This window comes from Diplotaxodon limnothrissa, linkage group LG17 (assembly GCF_057381915.1).
Source record: "Diplotaxodon limnothrissa isolate DT_005_m linkage group LG17, D_limnothrissa_male_GT1.1, whole genome shotgun sequence".
Classification (NCBI taxonomy): Eukaryota; Metazoa; Chordata; class Actinopteri; order Cichliformes; family Cichlidae; genus Diplotaxodon; species Diplotaxodon limnothrissa.
This window is the reverse complement of record NC_140612.1, coordinates 13756814-13778409: the sequence shown is the minus strand read 5'-3', so window position 1 is coordinate 13778409 and position 21596 is coordinate 13756814. Positions and strand designations below refer to the sequence as shown.

The 21596-nt window shown below is 39.2% G+C and overlaps 3 protein-coding genes across 3 annotated transcripts; 1 reads left to right on the top strand and 2 right to left on the bottom strand.

Moving 5' to 3' along the window:
- On the bottom strand, positions 1-2684 carry psmg4 (proteasome (prosome, macropain) assembly chaperone 4). Its single transcript, XM_085376470.1, has 3 exons — positions 2436-2684; positions 1822-1897; positions 1-332 (listed from the first exon to the last, which is right to left on the bottom strand). The coding sequence occupies exons 1-3, from the start codon at positions 2601-2603 to the stop codon at positions 211-213; spliced, it is 366 nt and encodes a 121-aa protein (XP_085232596.1). The 5' UTR covers positions 2604-2684; the 3' UTR covers positions 1-210.
- Positions 2685-3358: 674 nt separating this feature from the next.
- LOC146614711 (serine hydrolase BPHL-like) lies at positions 3359-7837 on the bottom strand. Its single transcript, XM_085375695.1, has 7 exons — positions 7486-7837; positions 5992-6095; positions 5651-5817; positions 4091-4244; positions 3838-3969; positions 3602-3725; positions 3359-3515 (listed from the first exon to the last, which is right to left on the bottom strand). Exons 1-7 carry the CDS (start codon positions 7548-7550, stop codon positions 3425-3427), a joined length of 837 nt encoding a protein of 278 aa, XP_085231821.1. The 5' UTR covers positions 7551-7837; the 3' UTR covers positions 3359-3424.
- Positions 7838-11757: 3920 nt separating this feature from the next.
- On the top strand, positions 11758-20510 carry LOC146614710 (dual specificity protein phosphatase 22-B-like). Its single transcript, XM_085375696.1, has 7 exons — positions 11758-11980; positions 12130-12163; positions 13886-13968; positions 16327-16376; positions 16674-16748; positions 17210-17381; positions 20089-20510. The coding sequence occupies exons 1-7, from the start codon at positions 11960-11962 to the stop codon at positions 20230-20232; spliced, it is 579 nt and encodes a 192-aa protein (XP_085231822.1). The 5' UTR covers positions 11758-11959; the 3' UTR covers positions 20233-20510.
- Positions 20511-21596: the final 1086 nt, after the last annotated feature.

Here is a 21596-nt window from a genome sequence, read left to right as displayed (position 1 = left end):
TTTCTAAGTGTTATTTTTTTAATATGGATTTGTAAAAACAAACAAACAAACAGACAAAGCCACAGGCCTATAGTACATGTTTTGATAATAAACTACTTAATTTATTGTCAATAAAAAAACACTTGATGTGGCCGTTTGTCCTGATTATTGCATTTGAGTATGACTCCAGTACTACACTGCTGCCCTCCTCCTACAAAGGGTCACATGTGCTCAAAAATGCTCAGCGTGCAGCTCCAGCTCCTTTTTGATCCTGTTCTCCACCAAGAGACTGAGGCTGGAATCTGTCATTGGAAGACTGTAACTGACAAATACTTGTTTTTTGGTCTTCTTTGCTGAAATATGGAGAGACACAACATTAGTTAACTTTGTGTTCACACAAAACATGAAATGGTAAAAATAAATTAAGGTCAGCAGTGGCCCAACTCTAATGTCTATAGAGACTTATAAACTTAGCACATAGCTGCAAAGACCACGAGGACTTAATCATCAGTTGCAGACAATCCTGTTATTGTTCTCCGAGGTCTGGTTACAGTTTGCCTGAACAACATGTGTACTGAGTCTGAATAGTCACAAAATTGTTTTCGGGAATCCCGACTTCTGGTCAGTTAGATATGAAACTATAACACGCCTATAAGGACTGTCCCACTGTCACAAGGACTCCCTGGCAGACAATTTGAGCTCTTTATGCACATATTTTATAGTTCTGCATTCCTGCAGACTTTACAAGCATGCCTCAGCCAGTCAATTCCTTAATTTCATTGGCTGTGGGTGAGAAAAAAAATCCCATGTTTCCTGTTTAGTTGTCAAGGCAACATTATGTGGTAAAGACACCACAGATGAGTAGTCATCTCTGTAGACTTTGCATTAGGCATGTGTACAGACAAAGTTGTTGTATTGTATAATAGAGTCTCCACAGACAAATCTACCCAGGCATGAGCTGGCAGGTAAAAAGACGTCCACATTCAGCCTCACAATTGCCCTCTGCATCACCCTGCACATTTTCAGGAATAGATACTACAACATTAGTTAGCATACCAGGTTCTCATTGTGTAGGTACACTGCTAATGAGTCAACACTCAGTTGACACTGAGTCAACAGTCAACCAGCAGTCCTTCGTTCACACTGGTAGTTACCAGTCACCTCAAAACTGAAATAGGTTAGTTGCCTCCTACTCACTTCACATTGTCAATGTTTCACCTGTTGCAAGCTGCTGAGTTCCAGTGATATTACGTAGTGTCTTCCAGTGCGGACGTCATTTTACAGTGGACACTGAGATTAGCTAAGTGTTTTCACAAAACAAAGATAAATGGCTATTCTTTGCTGCTGTGTTTTGAACCAAGTTAAATGTAGTGTTTTATTTAACACTCCGCAGCATATCAGAGGTGTGAAACACTTCTCCAAGCCAGCTGTAATTAAGTTTGACGATAGAATTTGTGGAGATTTGAGACTTGCCTTGCTTCTGTAACTAAATGCAATATCACTTTTGATTTCAAACCTATCGTTTCACGGTTACACTAGTTATTGTACTAACACACACTCTGAATACTCCATACACAGATACGCTACTTTGAAGCATCACTCTACTCAAGTTTCAATTCTCCCTGTTGACCCTCAGGAAGGAAGGTCAAGTAGACACCAAAAACACATGCAAGAAAAAGGCGTGCCATTGACTCTGGGTTCAAAATTATATCAATGGTACAATTCTAAATATAATAGAAATCCACAATTAAGAACCACATGCAACTTAAATGAGCATTTTAAGACTTTGCTGTAGCTATCTCCTACATACAACACATATTGCAAACTAGTGTTAAACATTACCTAATCTTTGTGCCAAAGAATTTGGTGCTGTGTTGGATGGGTCCCCCATAACTAATGTAGATAACGGCATTGAATCCTGCAGACAAAAGCATATAAGCAGTTAGCTTCCCTTTCCAAATCAACATGTGACTTAATACCTGTTTATAGGCCTAGGCAATTTCTTTTACAACTCAGGGAAATAGAGAAACACTTCTAATCTTCAGAAGACTCGCTTTCTCACTCAGACACAGACACACACACACACACACACACATATATATATATATATATATATGTGTGTGTGTGTGTGTGTGTGTGTGTGTGTACGTACGTATACAAACACCGCCAAATTAATTTAAAAAAATCACAATTTTTTTATACATACATTTAGGAAAAGACCCAGCAAAATAAGATTTTTTTTAATTATGCTGTTTTACAATATTCATATTTTATTAATTTTTAACGTTTATATTCTTTATGAAAAACTTTGAAAATCTTCCTAAAAAAACTGAAGACCTGCGCTTTTAAATTCCAAGTTTCTTATTCTTCACCCGACGAATATACCCAATATTCTTTATTTCTGGAAAACAGCTAACCAGTACTTGGTGAATGAAGGTGTGCTGTGCGGTACTTACATATTTGCTGCTCATAGACACTGCTAAGTTGGACAGAACCGGAGCCGAACCGACCCAAAGGAAAAACCCGCCGCTGAGCTTCATGACGTGAAAGTGTACCACCTGCTCCAGAATCTTTTCAGAGAAATTGTGAACGGAAATTCCCTCAAATTCTGCACCGTTCTGCATTTTGCCAATTTTGTTTCACTCTTTATTGGATGAACATCTAAAGGCCGCGTTAGCTTAACTATAAACAGCATGGAATACTTCCTGGTTTAGCAAAAAAGGCAGGCCAAAGCAATCGATCATCGATGCTCTAGAGTGAGAATCCAGCACAACCGATCTTGGTGCCGCACTAGATCCCTATTACACATTCAGTGTGAATTAAGACACATATATTAGCTTTTAATGACACTTTCTTACAGTGGCACCCTCTATGAAATAGCAGAGACTTTATAAGAGTTTTATTGGTAAATATTTTATTCTTGTGGCCAAAACGTTTTCTTGTACCGGACTGTAAAAATCTTTATTTTGCTGTGAGCTTATAAGCATTTTAACACTGGGACCTCAGGGATTTTACCACTGAAGTCTTGCTTCAGCCCTTGAAGGTGACGCTTTGAGCTTTCCTTGTCAAATAAATGTACAATATTTAAAGATGGTAGTAATGTTTCTCCTCTTCAAATAAAGCCTTTGACCTGCTGAGCCCTTGACACATTTTTAGTAAACTTTGCTTCAGAGCATCCTGTTAAAGACAGTTGTCACAGGTCTGTAGCTGGATGGAACCCAGATTTTGTTACAAATGGAATTTATTTACATTAAATTGTAACTTTAATTTGTGTAAAAAGCTGTTTCGCATATTTCTATTTTTTTTTTTATTAAATCTAACATTCCAAATGAAGATTGCATCATAAAAAAAATAATCAAAATAACATTACAATTCACATTCTACATTTTATTTTTAAAGTAACACCAACTCTTTTTCTCCACAGTCGAATAATGAAGCCGTGGTTTCACTCTTCTAGGAAGTCTTCCACCAGTGTGTTGAATTCATCAGCATGCCTCAGGTGGAGGTTGTGTTTCCCCTCTGGCATTAAATGCAATCTAGATTTGGGGATGAAAATCTTGATTTAGCTTGTACCTAAAAGTGAAATTCATCAATTTGTGGTAATATTATTGTGCGTTCTCACCGTGAACCTTTGATGTGTTTGAGGAGGTACTCAGGGTGGAGAATTGGCACCATGGGGTCTTTCTCTCCATGGATGATGAGGGTTGGACAGCTGATCAGGGGCAGAAGTTCCATGCAGATGCTTCCTAACCAGAGAGCAAAAAGGAAACATTCAGATTATCTGCATTAGTAAGAGACAAAATTAACAAGTGTCTTTTCAGATTGTCTAGTGTGCCTGCAACAGCACAGAGCCATCACCTTCTGGTCTGTGGACAAACTGTGCGATTCCATCCACCCAGGCCTCCCACAGTTTAGCAAAGACTTGCACCCCATACACCTCCTCCATGGGTTGCCTCATCCTCGCACTCCATTTGGAGACATCACGCACCTCTGAGTGTTCCCACAACATAACCATTCACACACAAACACACAACGCGCACATATTCAAGTGAAAGCCAATTTGTAGCTCGAATAACTTGCCACTTGTCCAAGGCAATAAAACGTGACACACCATTGTAAAGCTTGAGGTCCTGCTGGGAAACAAAAGAATTGGCTCCCCACACGACCATCTTGTTGATCAGATCGGGGTTCCTTGCGGCTGCAACCAGAGCCGTGATTCCCCCGTCACTCCACCCAAGCAGGGAGAACTTGCCGAATCCCAGTGTCTGCCAAAGAAATGATTTAAAAAAAAAAAAGTAGGTTGTGTCAAAGCAGTAACACAACTTGCTGTTGTAAAAAATGCAAAAACTTTCTTTAACTGCAAGACCAGACAGTTGTACATTTATCTGTGTATGAATTGTGATATATAAATCATGAAATGCAGTAAATAATGCAGAAGACAATTAGTCTTCATGCTTCTGAATGTACAGATATTGTGAGAAACCTATTTGACAGAATCCTTCCTGCATGATTCACAGTTCTAAGACATTTTGAACAGTGAACCATGCAAATGGTTGGTGGTGGGGGGTGGGGGTGGCCTTTAAATTTTCTGTTTTGAATCATCACTCAAATTTGAATAACAGGTGGGCGGGGCCAGAATAATGTGCCTGTGAAGATTACTTGTATGCATCTAGTATTTACAATCTTTTTCGCAACTTTGGCTGTGTGTAACATGAGTATCCACTATTGGAACATATAGTATACAATAACAAGATCAAAGAGAAAAATCAAAGAGAATATTAAAATATTATTAAAGCTTACCAACATACAACAGCTGTGTTGGATTCTGCAGCCTTCTAATTTCACACACTGTACGTGTAGCTCATAGGTTGCCAGTGATTTCAAAATGTATATTTTCATAAGAGTTATGATGATGGTCAAAAAGCAATTTGATTGGCATACAAAATATTGCAGTAAATAAGTACTGAAAGGAGGGGGTTTGTTTGTAGCCTCATACCGGAAACTAAAACCCCAGACAGGGGCTTTTTGTCATGTTCATTACTGAAGGGTAAAAGAAGGATATAACTTCGTAAACCAGGAATTTTAATATTGGTGTATGAAAATAACATGTCTTAGTATTAGAATCGGACCGTGGATTAGACATCATTTAAGTCAGGGTTGCCTAAATTTTGATCAGAACACAAAGCAGAGAATAGAGGAGGCATATACACTAACTGTATATAATAATTTATTAATTGTGCTTTAAACACTTTCTCTAAACTGCGCAAAAAAGAAAAGAAAAGAAAGACCAAAAAGAAAAGGTCCAGGTAATTTTTTTAAGGTAATTTCCTGCCAATACATTATCTGTTTTGTTATGGGAGTTTCCATAAATGGTAAAACTCGATATGTGGCTAAAAAAATAAATAAAAATTAGGATTAGTATTGCTTTCTAATATTTATCCTGATATTAGACTGTAGTAAAATCTAGCAGGTTTTGGATTGCAGAATTTAACTTATTTTCCATTTTGAATGAATTCTAGACCTTTATCATTTTATGACACGCTGAACTGAGCATGAAGTTTATCAGTCCCCATATGTTCCTTTCTTTCACATGCCCCCCAGAGAAGGGGCTTCTCTGTAACCTGTAAAGGTCAGATTGGTAATCATTTTCACCCTGAGTTTATCAGCAAACCTTCATAAGATCAACTGCATCCTTCGCATCCCTCTCAAAAAAGTCAGGGGGGAAGTCTCTGTCTGGGGGACAGGATTGTCCATACCCGCGGGGATCCCAGCCAACTACAGTGAAGCGTTCTTTGGCCAGAGACTTAAGCTGAGGACCAAAATCCGTCTTTGTGCTTCCTGTGGTAGAAAATATAGCAGTTTTTCTTTTAGATGCTTAAAGGACTCAATCAAACTGTACTGAATGATATGCTATTCTTACAACAGAGATATTTTGAGTATAAAGATTTTGATGTCTTCCCATATAGCCAAACTTCTTTTCTACATTAAAAGGAGGCGTGTGCTTGTACTTACCCAGAGCGCCAGGAAGCAACAGCACAGCATGTTTTCCTCTGCCTGTCTGCTCGTAGTACAGATCCACTCCATTAACAGGCTTCTTGCCTGAGGCCACTGAAGAGCTGCAGGGAAACACACGAGGAGACGGTGGCAGTCAAAATGAGCTGTGGATAGCAGAATAAGGTGGGATAGTTACTTTGAATGTTACAACCAAAGATAAAGTCGTCCTTTGTTAGGACAATTACAGCAATCACATTGTTCACCTTTTATGAGAATAGAAGAATCTTGGGTTTTATGGGCCCTTAAAAGCAGGTTTGAAAAGTGGAACCATTGTTCAGCTTAACCCTCGTTGACAGCATCTGTTCCTGTAGATTTAGAATGCTGATGTATGGCACGCTCTTATTCTTGGTCTCTGTTACTATTAAAGCTATTTTGCTGGGATGAACTGTAAATGTTCTACCTACATTACTGCAGAACACATTTCAAAGCTGTGAAAATCAAAGGCTCTGAGTAAAGTGCGCCAACAACGGTACTTGAATAAAACAAAAGGTGTACATGAACTCATATGAGTTTTGATTATAAGCAGTTCAGATGCAGCAATTATTCATTTACTGAATAAAACTAACCTACTGGCAAATTACATGTTCAGAGATAACAGTGTTTGCAACAGCTCATAGTTGCTGGTGGTTATTTACCATCACGTGATGGCAGTCATATATTTATGTGCGCGACTGTGATATTTCTCCATCCTTTAAAAACAAAACAAAACAAACAAAAAAAACCCCGCAGTAATCTTTTTAAAGGTAATGTTTTGCAGTCTAACACATCTATAATATCAAGATTTACTCCTGCAAAAGCCTCGAGGCAAACACTTTATGCATTAAATGACGATGAGATTATTCTAAATATTATCCGTCTACAAGCAAGGTGTTTAGCTTTAATTTGAAAGACAGTCACGGAAGGATAAAGGATGAAAAAGGAACTTTATTGTTATTATTTGCTATTAAACAAAAACATCCCTAACAGTTATTCACCAGATCGACAATATAATATAATATAATATAATATAATATAATATAATATAATAATTTAACCCCCTTTTCTGCATTTAAAATATTTGCAAAGTATAATTTACGACATTAAAACGTGTTAGAATATTATATTTATGTAATATTTGTGACAGATAAAGGACACAGTGTGGCCACGATGAAGACGAATACAGACATTAAACTCGCATTAAATATAAATGGCTGTTACATCAGTTTTTATAGGTATATATAATCGATACTGTCGTAATATCACAGTTGGTTCATAAACACTATGTTGTAGTGAGTGGGCATACTACACCATCTAGTGGACTGGAATCAAACAAACCTCGAGGCAAGAACTACGACTGCAAGAAAACCCAACGCATTTCCTGCGTGGTCTCTGCAGCTCTGTGCAGTTTGTCCTTGCAGAGTCGTGCGTGTCATTTCACAGTGCACACAGTATGAAGACAGTAAGAACTGTTACCAGTACGGCCGGATCGCTGTCATGGCTCTCTTAAAGCCACGTCTCCCGAGTAAAAACAGCGCCATGTATGATCGGTGCGCACACTCAGCACGTCCTCAGTCAGTCCCCAGGTTTGATTTGGCTGGTTAAAAATTGTACAGTCTCTCTCCGAAGTGGACCAAAGTCCACACGTTCCAGCCCTGCGTGTTTGTTTTTAAAGGAAGTGCTGGGATCAGTGTGGCACTTTCAACGTCGCCGTTTATCCAGTGAAATATTTTCAGGCGAAAGTACGAAGGCGAATCCAAAATCACAAGCTGATCTGAAAACTGTACTTTTCCGTCGTCACTCTGACATGTCAGGCTCACTGGAGTGAAGTAGCTGACCCACCAGTCCGAGCGCAGGCTGCAGGTCTTAAATAATGGCAGAGCAGATTTTTAACAGGCTTCTGTTAACATGACCTCTCATGGATCAGCATGTTATTAATCTGAATAGAAATCAGCTGAGCACGTCTGCTTTGATACTGGCTTTGCTGTGTGTTTAGAAGTGGGGTGAAGCCATACGCTGTATATAAAAGATGGACTTCTCCAGTTGTTTGGTGACGCTTTATTGTGAAATTTCAGTCATCACCACGTTGTTGTTGTTGTTGTTTTGAGAATGGACGTGACAAACAAGAGATTTATGTGACTGTGAACTGAGGACATATGCATGAGAGCCCATAGCTGTTTTTATCCAGACTTCTCTTTGAAACCAGAGGAGTTGCCCCCTGCTGGCCATTATAAAGAATGCGGAATACATTGGCTTTACTTTTCAGATCTGGAATCTGCTTCTTCTTCTTTTCTTTTTTTTTAGAGCTAACGAGTGGAGTGAAGTTAATACAAACTATGGTTTATATTCTGAGATATACTCCTTCATGAAAAGGAGGTCATTAAGTGAATGTTTCCAAGATGTCTGGGTTATTGTCCCATGAAGACCAAGTGTGTGACTGAGTGTGTCACATGTTTTCAATTCAATGTCAGGATTGAAGCTTTGCAAATTGTAAAGAAAAGAAAAGACATGAACAAGATGCGCAGAAAAGAGAAACTATGACGCTCCACCCAAAGGAGATGTCAGGGACTTTGGCTTAGATCTGCTCGATATTGTCGTTAGTCCCGCTCATGGTGCAGGTTAACTGAACGATGTCTTTCTGCAGTGTTCATTTGACTGCTTCTACAACCAAGAAACTCAACATGTCTACAAGAGCTTTTCCACATCCTGTTAACGCCAATGTACAGCAATTAGCTGCAGTTAAACCGGGTTGCAGCAGGGGGTACTCGTGAGATATTCCTAAATACAAAGACGCAAATAGAGGTGTGTGGCTATAATCTGTTTTTGGTTCTCAAAAATACAGAATTGATCAGTTGTACAAACTGGCCCTATGTGGCCTGTCTTGGGTGTACCCTGCCTGTTGTCCTAGCTGGTATAGGCTCCAGCCCTCCTCGCGACCCTGAATCGATAAGCGGAAGAGAATGGAAATAAAACACTTGTTTCTGGTTTTTCTGACTTCTGAAGTCAGTTTTGTCCGTAAAATGCTGGTATTGTGTTGTATATACATGCTGATTGGTTAAGGTTTTACAACGAGAAAGAACTCCTCTGATGATAACAGTTTAAAAACGTAGCCGAACCGCAACAGAAACCTCCACATGTGTATTAGAAGCAGCTGTGTGAGGTGATTTGAAGCTGCTGCTACAATCCAATCAAGATGGTGGATGCTGTAAAGTGCCCTATAGTGCTGTAATAGTCCTAATACTTACAGAAGGGTGTTTTCCTACAACTGAAACCTATAAAAAATGGAACTGTATCAAATATCGTCTCAACGCCTGAAACATGCTGAATTTAAATTTCCAGAAGAAAAATGTTTACTCCACCACATTGACATTTTTGGGTTTGAGCTTCTTTGGGCCCAATTCCTTCTGGACTACTGCGTAAACACCCCTACGATATAAAAAAAATGAGTGGGAATTATGAGTTATAGCATAATCATAGACATTTTTGATACCAGAAGAATCACAGTGGACAGATACAGATGTCTAACTTCAGTCCCTAAAAGGCTCCAAAGGTTTCAGCACTATTTTGTACAGTTGGTCTTCATAAGCACTTATAGATTTCAAGAGGCTTTTCTTTAAAAAGACTCCCGCCTTTAAGCCCGACAAAATATACTCTCAGAATTCATATAGGGTTTTCCTTTTCTGTTTTATAGGAAGCGTTCTTTCCTTTTTCATCCTTTGACTTTTAATGGACTTTATTTGAGGAAGGTGACACACTTAAAAATTACCATAAAGCATCAACATTACACTACATATGGAAATATTCCAGATTTTATATGTGATATGACAAAAAAACCTATTTTACTTGATTACAGAACTTACTGTGTGTTGGATCAGTAAGACCTCAGAATGGTTAATCCCTGTGAGAGATCTGAAATGTTACAGCTCTTTGAAACCACTCCTTTCACGGGAAGCTTTGTTGCATATCAATTTCCTTCTTGCTCTCTCCCCCCTCATTTCCTGCCATCTTTCTACTGTTGTTTATGTAACGAAAGGCCTACATTAATCCTTGAGCGAGCTTGAGTATTTCACGCAATTTCATGGGTGTGTAATCAGATATCTGTCAAATGTCAACCTCAAGGTAAAGTCAGGGGATGGACTGACAGGGAAATATGAATACATGTACGAGACCCCTTATCTGATGTTGGCTTGAATGAATGAAGCAACATCTTTGACCCTCTGGAGAGGAAAACTTTGCACCAAAGTTATTGGAATTCATCCTTAAGAGACGCTGAATATTTTGTGATTTCTCAGATATTTCCACTACCATAAACTTCATGGTAGCTGTAGAGGACAAGTCCCAAATTCACCAAAATGAGTAGGTTTCAACCTCTGGTGATTGTACACGTCTGTATAGGATTTTAGAGAAACTCGTGGAATAATTGTTGCAATATTAAACTGAAGTGGTGTGCCAGCACAACAACACAGCCAACCACAGAGAGACAGGCTTGCATGTGGCTACAAAGACCTGTGGCTAAAGACACAAAGGTCTTGTGGTTTCAGCTTCTCAAATGTGATGATTTTCTCAGTTATTTCGCCATAAATGAGATAGTTTGAGGTTTTAGACTGTTTCACACACAACAGCGTGTTTCCTCACTATTAAGAGGCAATTTAATAAGCAAACTAATAATTAAGTACATTTAAAAAGTAAGTATTAAGTTGGAGCCCAAAAACGGCTTTCGATAAAGTGATGGCTTGATGTGCAAACCTTCCTCAAACCCGAAAGACTCCTCTTCTTCTTGTTAAAAAGACAGTTTTATTGTGAAACCCAATCTCCCACCCCCTCCACCCACACACACACACACAGACGCGCACTCTCTCAGCTCTGATCAAGGTGTATTTTTAATGTATCATCATGGTTTCTAATGTGTGAGCTGTTTTGTTTATCAATGGTTTTGAGTTTTCGGTGCCGATGAGCTGTTCCACCTAGTTCTCTGAGGCAGGCAGCAGGCAGATTTTTGTAAACGCCTCCACTCTCCCCTGCCTGTCTCTGTGCCACACACACACACACACGCACGCACACACACACACACTGAACCACACAGAGGAACACAAGACAAAGCCGGGCTAAAAATACCTCGATCGGCTCAGAGCGATGCACTGAAGATGTAGCCAGATTTACTGGAAATGAACAGAGCGAGTTAGAATTAAGAGGATGTCCACTGAGAAGCACAAAATTAGACATAAATGGGGGAATTCTGAAATCGAAGACGAAATTAGGTTTAAAAGCACTACTTTGTTATTAGAAAATATTAGAACGGGTATTTGAAAAGTACAACTTGTTTTTAGGAAACAGAAAATTGTGGGGATTTTTTTTGCCACACTGGTTTGCAACTCTTGGGCACAAACGTGTAACACTGGCTTGAGGTTGTCACAGATATTAGTAGAAATAGAGACTGAATTTGATCTGAATGGATAAACACAGAGAAAGAATCCTGATTGCAATCTTGGTTTTAAGACAGCTGCCCTCTCATTTACAGCAGGAACACACAGATAATTGATTTTGAGCTTCATTCAAAGGTGTTCCTAGCAGGGTGCTGACAGCTCAGCAGATAGTGATAGCTGGGCCATCGGATCTGTTCTGGCCTTCAACCATCTTTGTCTGGTTGCTATGTGCCTATCCATGGTCCCATGACCAACGCATGGTCTAAATATAAACATGTGCTAAGGTCACATTCTGAGGAAAACGTGCTCTCAATGAAGTGGCACTCAGGGAGACGGACGAGCTGAGGTCTTCATGACAGTTTGAGTTAAACTAAAAAGTTGTCAGGGTTCCTTTAAACCGAGTAGCAGTTAGTGACTAGAGACAGTTAAGTTGCTGCTTTAAGCGTCTCCCTAAAGGAATCACTTTCCAGTTATGACTTCAAATTCCTCTTAAATTCAGTGTGCTTATCTACACACCTTTGGCAGAGATGGGTAACGGAATAAACAAGGTACAGTATCAACAACAATATCTAGGAAATCAAACCTTCAGAGCCTGCCATGATATTTTTCTAAAAAAGACAAAAACAACAACCCCAAGATCTTGTTTTTTCTTTAACTTCTGCATTTTCCATTTTACACAATTTTGAACTGTTTTTAGGTCCTGCCTGATCTTTATCTTGGAAATATCAAAGGTAGGCTGCGGTGCCTTTTGTCATGTGTGTAAAAAAATTGATTTATTTTCCGGATAATGTAGTAGTAGTTTGTTTCAGTTCCTCATACGGAGGGGCATGTGGTGAGATGCTACACTGAGCTCAGTTTCTATAGAGTCGAGAGGTCACAGTGTAAAGCTGAGCTATTGAAATATTGCATTTTAACAAAAAAAAAGTGTGTTTTTTACCCTCTGAGTAGGTATAAATCTGCCAGCAGCTGGGGGAAACATTACTTTGAGCGCTGATGTGAATATTTGAGCGGTGGTGTGGGAGGGGATGCCCCATGGCGCGGGGGTGTCCCTCGGTGTGAACTACATTCCACACGTTTCCATAAAGCACCAAATGCAATTGTTGGGCTGCTTTTTTTAATCTTTGCACACATTAAGAATCATGACTACACAGGAAACGTCTTAAAATGCAGGCAGCTCTTTTTTAGAAATAAAGTATGTTCAAGGAATTGCTGTCAAATAGGAAATGTGACACCTTTTTAATCTTAAGCAGGCCTTTGATCTTCATTCATCTACATGACTTAGCACATATAAAGCGAGCTGGAGCTTTTGGCTGCGAAAGTTCCATCAATGCCACTTTTGGATATTTACAGGCGTTACTGCTGTTCTACTCTTACTATTCTGAGCTAGTCTGTACTCTGCTTAGCTTTGCTAGTCTGCTAAACTAAGCTGTTAGTTTCTTCAATGTTCATCACATCTTCTATGTTTTTGCTTAATCCCACATCTTTAGTCCCAATCTCATCAGCTTCAACACTACTAAAGGCTTGATCTCTGAATTTATAACAACCTAACTTTATAAAAGAAATAAAGGTAGCCATGATGACAACACTTAAATTTAGCACTTTAGAAATCAGAAGAGATTTGGAAACATTTCTCTCCTTGAGAACTAATATTTAACCATGGGGGAAAAAAAGAAAAACGTAATCTTTCATGAAGGAAGCTGACGGATTTGAATGGGAGGATGCAGGTTTTAGGCCAGCACCTAGAAACCTTGAGTGGTGCTGAACCTCTCAGCCCTAAGCAAAAAATCATCTCTCGTCACTTCACTGTTATATCAGCATCTGACACTCAACTAAACTATTTATCTCATGACACACTGCAGCACTTGTTGCATAACATTGACGCTGCGGTCATCCAGTGATTTAGGGTTGTATTTCCTCTGCAAGTGTTCTGTGCACTGATGCCACTCACACTGTTTTCTTACTGTATGATGCAATTGGTTGGTTGTGTCCTACAGTTAATAAGAGTTCCAATGACAAAACATTTAATTATTGAGTGAATTTAGCTTTAAGGAGGTTTCAGTGCAAACTCATCTTGCTCTTGTATAGGTGGCCCCAATCAGCATCCTGCAAACTTGCAAAGCATATGAGAAAAAATGCTCAAGGCACATCTGTCCAAGGTAGAAAACATTTGGCTTCCTTTCAAAGAACAAAATTTGATTAGAACAATTACTGTTTCTTGCTTTTGGGCCAAGCTGTTGGACTGTTTTAGAAACACTGGTTTTCCGGTTTTTCTTTCAGTTCAAAACCAGAGCAAAACTTTGAAATCTTAAGGCCACATTTGCTTGGAAGTCACTTCAGGAGGGGGGTTGTTGTTGGGCAGAAGATGCTTTATTTAGTTTGGAGCTCACACGGTGTGATTGGTGATTGGATGCAGGGTGTATTGTGTATTTCTCGATTTTCTTTGCGTTCCACAGATGCTCGAGACGGGGAGCTGCTGGCTCAGCACAACATCACCCACATCCTGTCCATCCATGATACAGCTGCGCCCGTTCTGGAGGTGAGGCCTTTTTTAATGTCTTGCATCAGATTGCACGACCCCCTGACCTCAACATTAACCCAACCATAAAGTACATAAGCTCCTCTGAGCACGACTGTGGTTGCTGTGTCCCCCTGCTGATTAATACTCATTCTGAAACTGTGAGATATTGTTGTCAGCCCAGAGCCTCTTTCCCACCTTAATATGTTTACAGAGCTGCTTCAAATATAGTTATTACCTTAACAAGTTTATGAAAAGAGAGGACAAGTTTTAAATAAATGCTTTGAAATGATACACTGCATACAGACACAGTTAATAGCAATAAATCGTTCCATTTCTAATCTTCTGAGGTCACCTTGTGTTTTTAAAGGCTGAATGATCATCAGGTCATTCATTATCAACATCAGATCTTTATCAAAGGCTATTGAAAGAGACCACTTCAATTAGTGTGAAAGTCACATGTGTCTTCTGTCTTCTTTTTTTAAATTCAGTCATAAGACCTGGAATTCACCAGTTCTCACCAGAGAAGCAATTTTCTAATTGACTGTGGGTCCTCGATATTGTGTGGGATTCTAGTATATATATGAAAATCTGAATGCTGTTTTCAGTTGATGCAGCTGTGAGGCAGATGCAAGCCAAGGTTAGTGGATGTTGCACAGTATTGTTCACACGAGATGCTTTTAGCTCAGCAGCTTGAGGTCCAGAAAGTCTTGAAAGTGGAACTTTGCAAAAAAAAGTTTCTGGCTTTTCAGTGCTGCATTTAGATGTGGCAATTTGTGTATGAAACAGCAGGAAAGGTGTTTTTGTGTGTGTTTGTGTGTGTGTTAGTGAATGTGAGGAGCTGATAGATTGAAGCATAAAATATGTGTGAAGATGTAAGTTTTACTGAACAAATAGTTTGATTTTGAGGTTTTTCTGAGGTATCTTTCTGTAAATACACAATACCTTGAGTCAGAGTTTATGAAATGATGCACACTTTTGATGTGTACAAGCCTGTAATTATTTACAGATTGAATGATTTGACTTTAAGTCTCCTGATCTCATCTGAGCCCATTAAATACATTACGTCCTCCCGTCGGCTTCGTACTGGGACTTGTCTCTTGAAAATCTTGAATCCGCTTGCCATCTTCAGTGTCCGCTTTCACAACTTTCATCTTTTCTTGTTGAAAGCGAACATGAAAAGCGCTCAGCGATTTCTCTACACTTTCTCCATCCATGTTAGCATGTTTCATTGAACAGTGAAGAGAAACAGCAACTTGTATTACAGTATCACTACTCAAACTGGTCAACCACCAAAACTTTTACAAGGTTTTGGGCCTGAAGTGAAGTCTGGCCCTACGGACTCATTCTGAACTGTGATGACAGTTATTCAGTTGCTTTTTTTAAAACATACAAAATCATGTGTGATGCAACTTTTTGAGTTTTGAGGCAAAAATGATGACTCAGGTCTGTTTTAGACCAAGTGGCCAGATGGGATGGGTTATTTGCATACCTAACAGTCAAACCGCGGACTGATTGATTTCTTGGAAGACAGCGTGATGGTTCCTGAGAGAGGAAGGTAGAATTTGCAACGATGATGTGGTCTGCGCATTTACATCTGGCCAAGTCTCTAAATGTGCCATTTACTGTATATGAACCTAATTATCATACTGCAAAATAAAAGGTCATCTTTTGCAACTAATTCCAAGCCCCAAATATTCCTTTTGCAAGTAAAGTAAATAAATGTCTGCATTTATCCACAATTTTCATATATTTTGACTTAGAGTGTAGTCATGATTTTACAAACAGTACCACTGAGTCAAGGCCATGATGAGCTATAAGAGTGATAGTGTGAAGATATGAGGACTTCTCGGTAACCGTTTGCATAATCTGACTCTCTCTATCAGAAATAATAATTTAGCCTTCATGAACCTTAGGCATGTCTTTAATATGGGCACTTTCATTGGTATTTATAAATGTGTCTGCATTTGTCGGGGCTCTGTGCGTGCAATCTCACCTGTCTGGAGCACTTCCAGGACTCGGTCTGTCCCAGAGGGCTCAGGGGTTTTTGCAGTGGTGCAGTCATACCAGGACGAGGTGGTTTCTGTCCACTGCATGTACCATCAGCTGCCAGGTGCACAACACAGCACACACACACACACAAGCACAGAGACAAACACAAGCAAACATCGTTATGTCGTGACCTACCACATGGGCAGGGCCAGAGGGGCAAGGTTTCAGGGGCTGTCCCATAGGAAGTGAGAAACAAGAAGTGAGTTTAGTTCCAGTTTTCAAACAAATGACCCCTGCTCAATAGTTGAGCACTCGCCTTTTCCTATCATGTTAACTTTTGCCACTAAAGTATTCACTTCTTTAATGAAGCTGCTCCCTCTCTCACAGGGCATCACATACCTTTGTATATCCGCAGCTGACCATTCCAAGCAAAACCTGTGAGTACTTGAATAAATGTTGAATATATATAAAACCTGCATATATGTATGAGCTCTTTGCCCCATTTCTATAAATAAAAGAAATGAATTACAGCTTGCAAAATAGAAAATTTATCCAAATGCATCCTTTTTTAAAAAGGTTGGTTTAAATAATTAAACACATGATCTCTTTACCGACTACAAACTAAATTGTACAGCTATGGTAAATAATAATAAATAATAATAATCCAGTTTTAAGGTTGAAAGGCATGATCCTCACTATGTTGTATATCTTGTGAATGTGATTCATTTCACCAGGATTCAGTACTTCAGAGACAGCATCATGTTCATCCATGAATCCCGACTGAAAGGAGAAGGCTGCCTCGTCCACTGGTGAGTGGAACGCCTCAGTCCTGTTTTACATGTCATCTGAAATGATACTTGGTCATATTAAAAAAACATTCAGTTACGATATATGGTAGACTATATTACGTATTTTGGCATAGAGATGTTGTAAAAAGTTTCAACATTAAGATCTAAAAGATTTTTATTCATAATCATGAGAATTTGCTCTGGGTTTGATCGCAGACCGGAGGTCCTCATATTTTATCGACCCCGTTCTCATTTTCAACCACATCACTAGCACCAAAAAGAAGCTGTCTGCCAAAAATTTTGGTTAAAGCTTTCATTGCACATTTCATTACCTTTCATCTTTTCTCATATCAAACATGCAAAATCAGGCATTTAACCACAGCTTTGGGACAGAAGGGGTTTCACTTCTTTGTACACTAAAGCAGAGAATCTGAATATGAGGTGATTATCTTGCTCTGAGCTGTGAAGGCCTGTGTTCTCAGCATGGCAGGAGTGTCCCGCAGCGTCACTCTGGTGGTGGCCTACATCATGACGGTGACGGGTCACGGATGGGTAGAGTCCCTGGCAGCGGTTCGGTCAGTCAGGCCGTGTGCAGGGCCCAACCTGGGCTTCCTGCGGCAGCTGGAGGAGTTTGAAAACACAGAACTAACAGAAGTGAGTCATCATAATTAATTTCACTTTTGATTATTCATTGAAAAAAAATCAGTTATGTTGGGACAGCTGAAAACGGTTATGTGGATTAAAAGATGCAATACATTTGGACAGATGAGTGTGTGGGTTTAATTTGTGAGTTCAGGTACAGCCTGGTCTCAATATACCGCTCATCAAAGCATTCTTTGTCTAAAAGCTGGAGGCTATGACATGAGAAATTGCAAAAAAACTAAACAAAACAAAAACCTGACGTTTTCATACAACAGTGTGAACTACTCCCTTCAAAAGCCAACCCAGTCTGGTTTATATGGGTGTTAGTAAAGCTCCTAAATGAGGACCTGTGTGAGAAGTACATATCTGAGAAACAGATGCTTCACATGTACTTTTCCTTATGCTCCCACTTGGACCATTTAACCCTCTCTTCTTGTTAGAGCTGGTGCCGTTTTGTGACGAGAGCAGTGCATGCCGCTGTTTGAAGACTACTCATCCTATTCAGCTGCTGGACGATTACTCTGCTGCTGTCCTGCATGGAATGACCTTCATGTCACATGACATGGGCCCAAAAGCATTTCCCACATGGACAGTTATTGGAAAAGGAGCAGTTGTAGTATTCAGTCCAAAAACAAATATAGAACAGCTGCAGAACTGTATTATAAAATGATATCTGTGTATAAGGATGTCAGATGTGTTCGGATAAGTTTTAAAAGTGCTCAATCTAAACTTCTTCAGCTTGACAAGGATCCAGGCCACATGTGCCTAAAACTCCAGCTTACAGTGGGGGAAACAATGAAATAACTGATCCCCTGCTGGTTTAGTTTATTCGCTTACAAAGAAACGAACAGTCTCTAATTTTTGGACCGAGACAGAACATCAACACATTTTTTTAAAAAAAGGTAGAATTGATTTACACATCACTGAGTGAAATAAGTGTCAAATAATTACTCCCCCTGCTGTATGTGCACTGTGAGCAGTCTTTAAAAAAAAGTCTAAATCAGGTGTGTAATAAATGTAGCATTTTTGAACATTTAGGAGGCTGCTCATCACATGCTTGTTTTCTGCTTTTTTCAGTAACCCTGTTTAAGTCAAGATGCTATGAGCTGTGGGCAAAGTCAGCAAAAATGCAGACTTATTGAAAGTGTGCATAAAGGGCACAGAACGTCTGCCGAAAAGCTCTCATAAACTTGTCAGTGGGACTGGGCCCTGCTACTACTACGACTGATACCTCAGCTCTGTTTTTGGTTATGCTTCACCTTTTTCAGTTAAGTTTCACAGCAGCCTAAATCAAATTAGCATGCATTCCGTAAACTGCACTGCATTTTGGTGCAGTTATGTTGCTCGTTTCACTTTAAAGTCTTTTAATTTTTTTTGTGAAGTACCTCAAATAGCACTAAAATGTGCCGTACATGAAGTTGTATTTAAACATAAACAGTGGACACTTTCAGCTCGGATTCAGGGCGATTAAAACAAATTCTTTGAAAACTATAGTTATTTTTGTACTCATCACACCATTTTCAGAGACTCAAAAGTAATTGGACAATTAGCAAAGCAGCAGATTTCAGTGGATGTGAGGTCTTTAAGAGCTTCCAAATGAACAATCTGCTCAAACCACTTGTTACACTCAAGAACAATAAGAACAGATTAGACATCTGAAAAACTTGCCCAGCCATAGAAAAAAATTCTTTGGAGAGATGAAACCAGGAGAAGAAAAAGAACAGTTCATGATCCAGAACATACCACATCACATATGGCTGCCAGTTTAAACGGTGGTTAATATAGATGTGACTGTTGATAGAGTTCACTTCACAGTGCAAATGGGTAACGAGCACGCTTTTCAGTTATTAAATACAAAACTGAAGGCAAAGACCTACAAATAACCAGCAGCAGAAGGTGTGGCAGTAGAGACCTAACAGAGCATCTCCAGGGAGATGTCATATCCGTGTGCTCTACACTTCAGGCAGACATGAGCTGCAAAGGCTTTTCATAAAGGTATTTAAAAAAAAAATCCTTATACTTTAAATTATATTAGTGTCAAATTATATTTGAGTCTCTGAAAAAAGGGAGGACTGGGTATAAAATGCTTTGTAATTCATAAACAGTTAATGTAAAAGCCTTAAATAAAGTCTGCACTTTAATCACATCACACACACAAAAAAACAATAAAAGGCAACGGTGGTAATGAATACTTAGGAATGAATAGTGCTGCTATTACAAACACAACTGAAGATGCTCCGCCTCTATGATGAGTTCCCTCAAATGATTAAAATAATATATATAAAATATATACAAAACAGTGCATTAGTCATGAATAATAATAGTAATTAACCTGATACTTCAACAGTTCACTAATGCAGGTGTACAAAAGTACATACAGTCTCAAATATTACACAAATAACAGAAAAGGATGAGTCATGACTTCTTTTTTATGATTATAATTATTGCATTTTTAATTAGAAATATTGTTTGTATTTAATGTCTGTGGATTTTTATTACTTTTGGCTTCATTCATGCAGGCATGTACTCTTGAATCCAAATTTATAACATAACGCAGCGTTTCATCTGTAAGCTGTGCAGTGATGCGTGTAAGGCAATCAGCAGCCTGTAAGCTGATTTTATACAGCAGTGAGGTGTTGTTTTAAGTGACTGTCCGATGTAAAACGTGTCCAGTGCCTGTCTTAAACAGAGACATTGTCTTTGACTCTGCTCCCCGCAGTATCGAGCTTGGTGGAAGGAGCTGTACGGGAAGAGCACGTTCAGTGATGATGAGGAGATCGAGGCCCTTTTAAACCGGAAATCCAGCACCAGCGATGCCATAACAACCAGCATCACTCCCGCGCTGGCCACGAGCAGCAAATAAAGAAACTCATTTCTGCATCTTCAGTCATTTCTCACCTGAACTTAAGAAGCAGAGGACAGCGGGCTTCTGATTGGCCCTTTAATCCCACAGAGACCGGGTGCACATTTTAAAATCATTTTGCCCCCGACCTCGCACTGCGTCAGCAACACCTGTCTCATAAAAAGTTCAGTGTCAGGATGATAAGTTCAGTCCCGTGTGCGTGGAGTGGCTAAGCAGACATGTGACGGGGGGATTTTATGTCACCGTCTTCAGTTCCCTTCGTCATGTCATGTCCTTGCCTCTAACTGTCAAAACAACATGCAAGGGCAGTCAAGCATGACACCAAGGAAATATATGTACATACAGTCCACAGTGTGAACACATACTCCTCCTGTACACCCCCCCACCCCGCCGTCCCCCGTCAGTTATGTTATGCTGTGTCTTGTACTTGAAAAATGACTATTACTTTCTGAGACCGTGTGAGAGCTAAAGAACGCTTTATTTTATATTTTACAGTAAAAAAAAAAAAAAAAAAAAATCAGATGTGCTGTTTTTAACTATTGTGCTGTTCTTCCTAAATGTAAACTTTTCATTTGATGTTATTTGTGCAGTTTAATATGTGCACAGTCTGTGTAAATGCAGTTATATATGTAGAGTTTTTATGTTAACGTTTTCATGTTAGTTTGCATTTCGTATTTTGTTTAATTATGCATGCATTGAGATGACATTTAACTCATCAAGTGAAAATATTTAGATTGTAATAATGCAACAAAGGAATGTATTAATCTTCTTTTTTTTTTAGTTATTTCAAGCCTTTTCGAAACAAAACGAGGGACTAAAATCCATCTTTGACCTGGTTTCTGGATAAAAGCAGTATTCAGATCCAGGTAAAGGTCATAAATGACTTAAGTAGAAGTTTATCGCACATATTGTGGAGAACAGTATCTCTGCTGACGATGAAATTCTGACATTATTATGACCCCACAGTAATTGAATTAGTTTTGACTTCTTCATATAGTGGTCTACATTGTAGCAGTCAGCTCAAAGGTCACCAGATAACTGGTGGTGAGAAAATTCTGCGTCACAGGTCTTTGCCCTTTAAAATATTGCACAATTTTTATTTTATTTTTATTTTTTTATTTTTTTTTGGCCTGTCCCGTTTGGCTCTTTTGCCATCAGAATTGTTGTCTAAAGGCAAAGAAAGATGCCCAACGGATTTACTTTACCAAACTGACCATCCCAGCCTTGCCGTAATGGTCCATTTGATTCACCTTTTATTGTTTATTTTATTTTCACTTACTGAATACGGGACAGACTTGACTGGGGGAAGAAGGGGAGAAAGAAAGAGGGAAAGAGAAACAGCTGAGAAGAGGGACGGGGGAGAA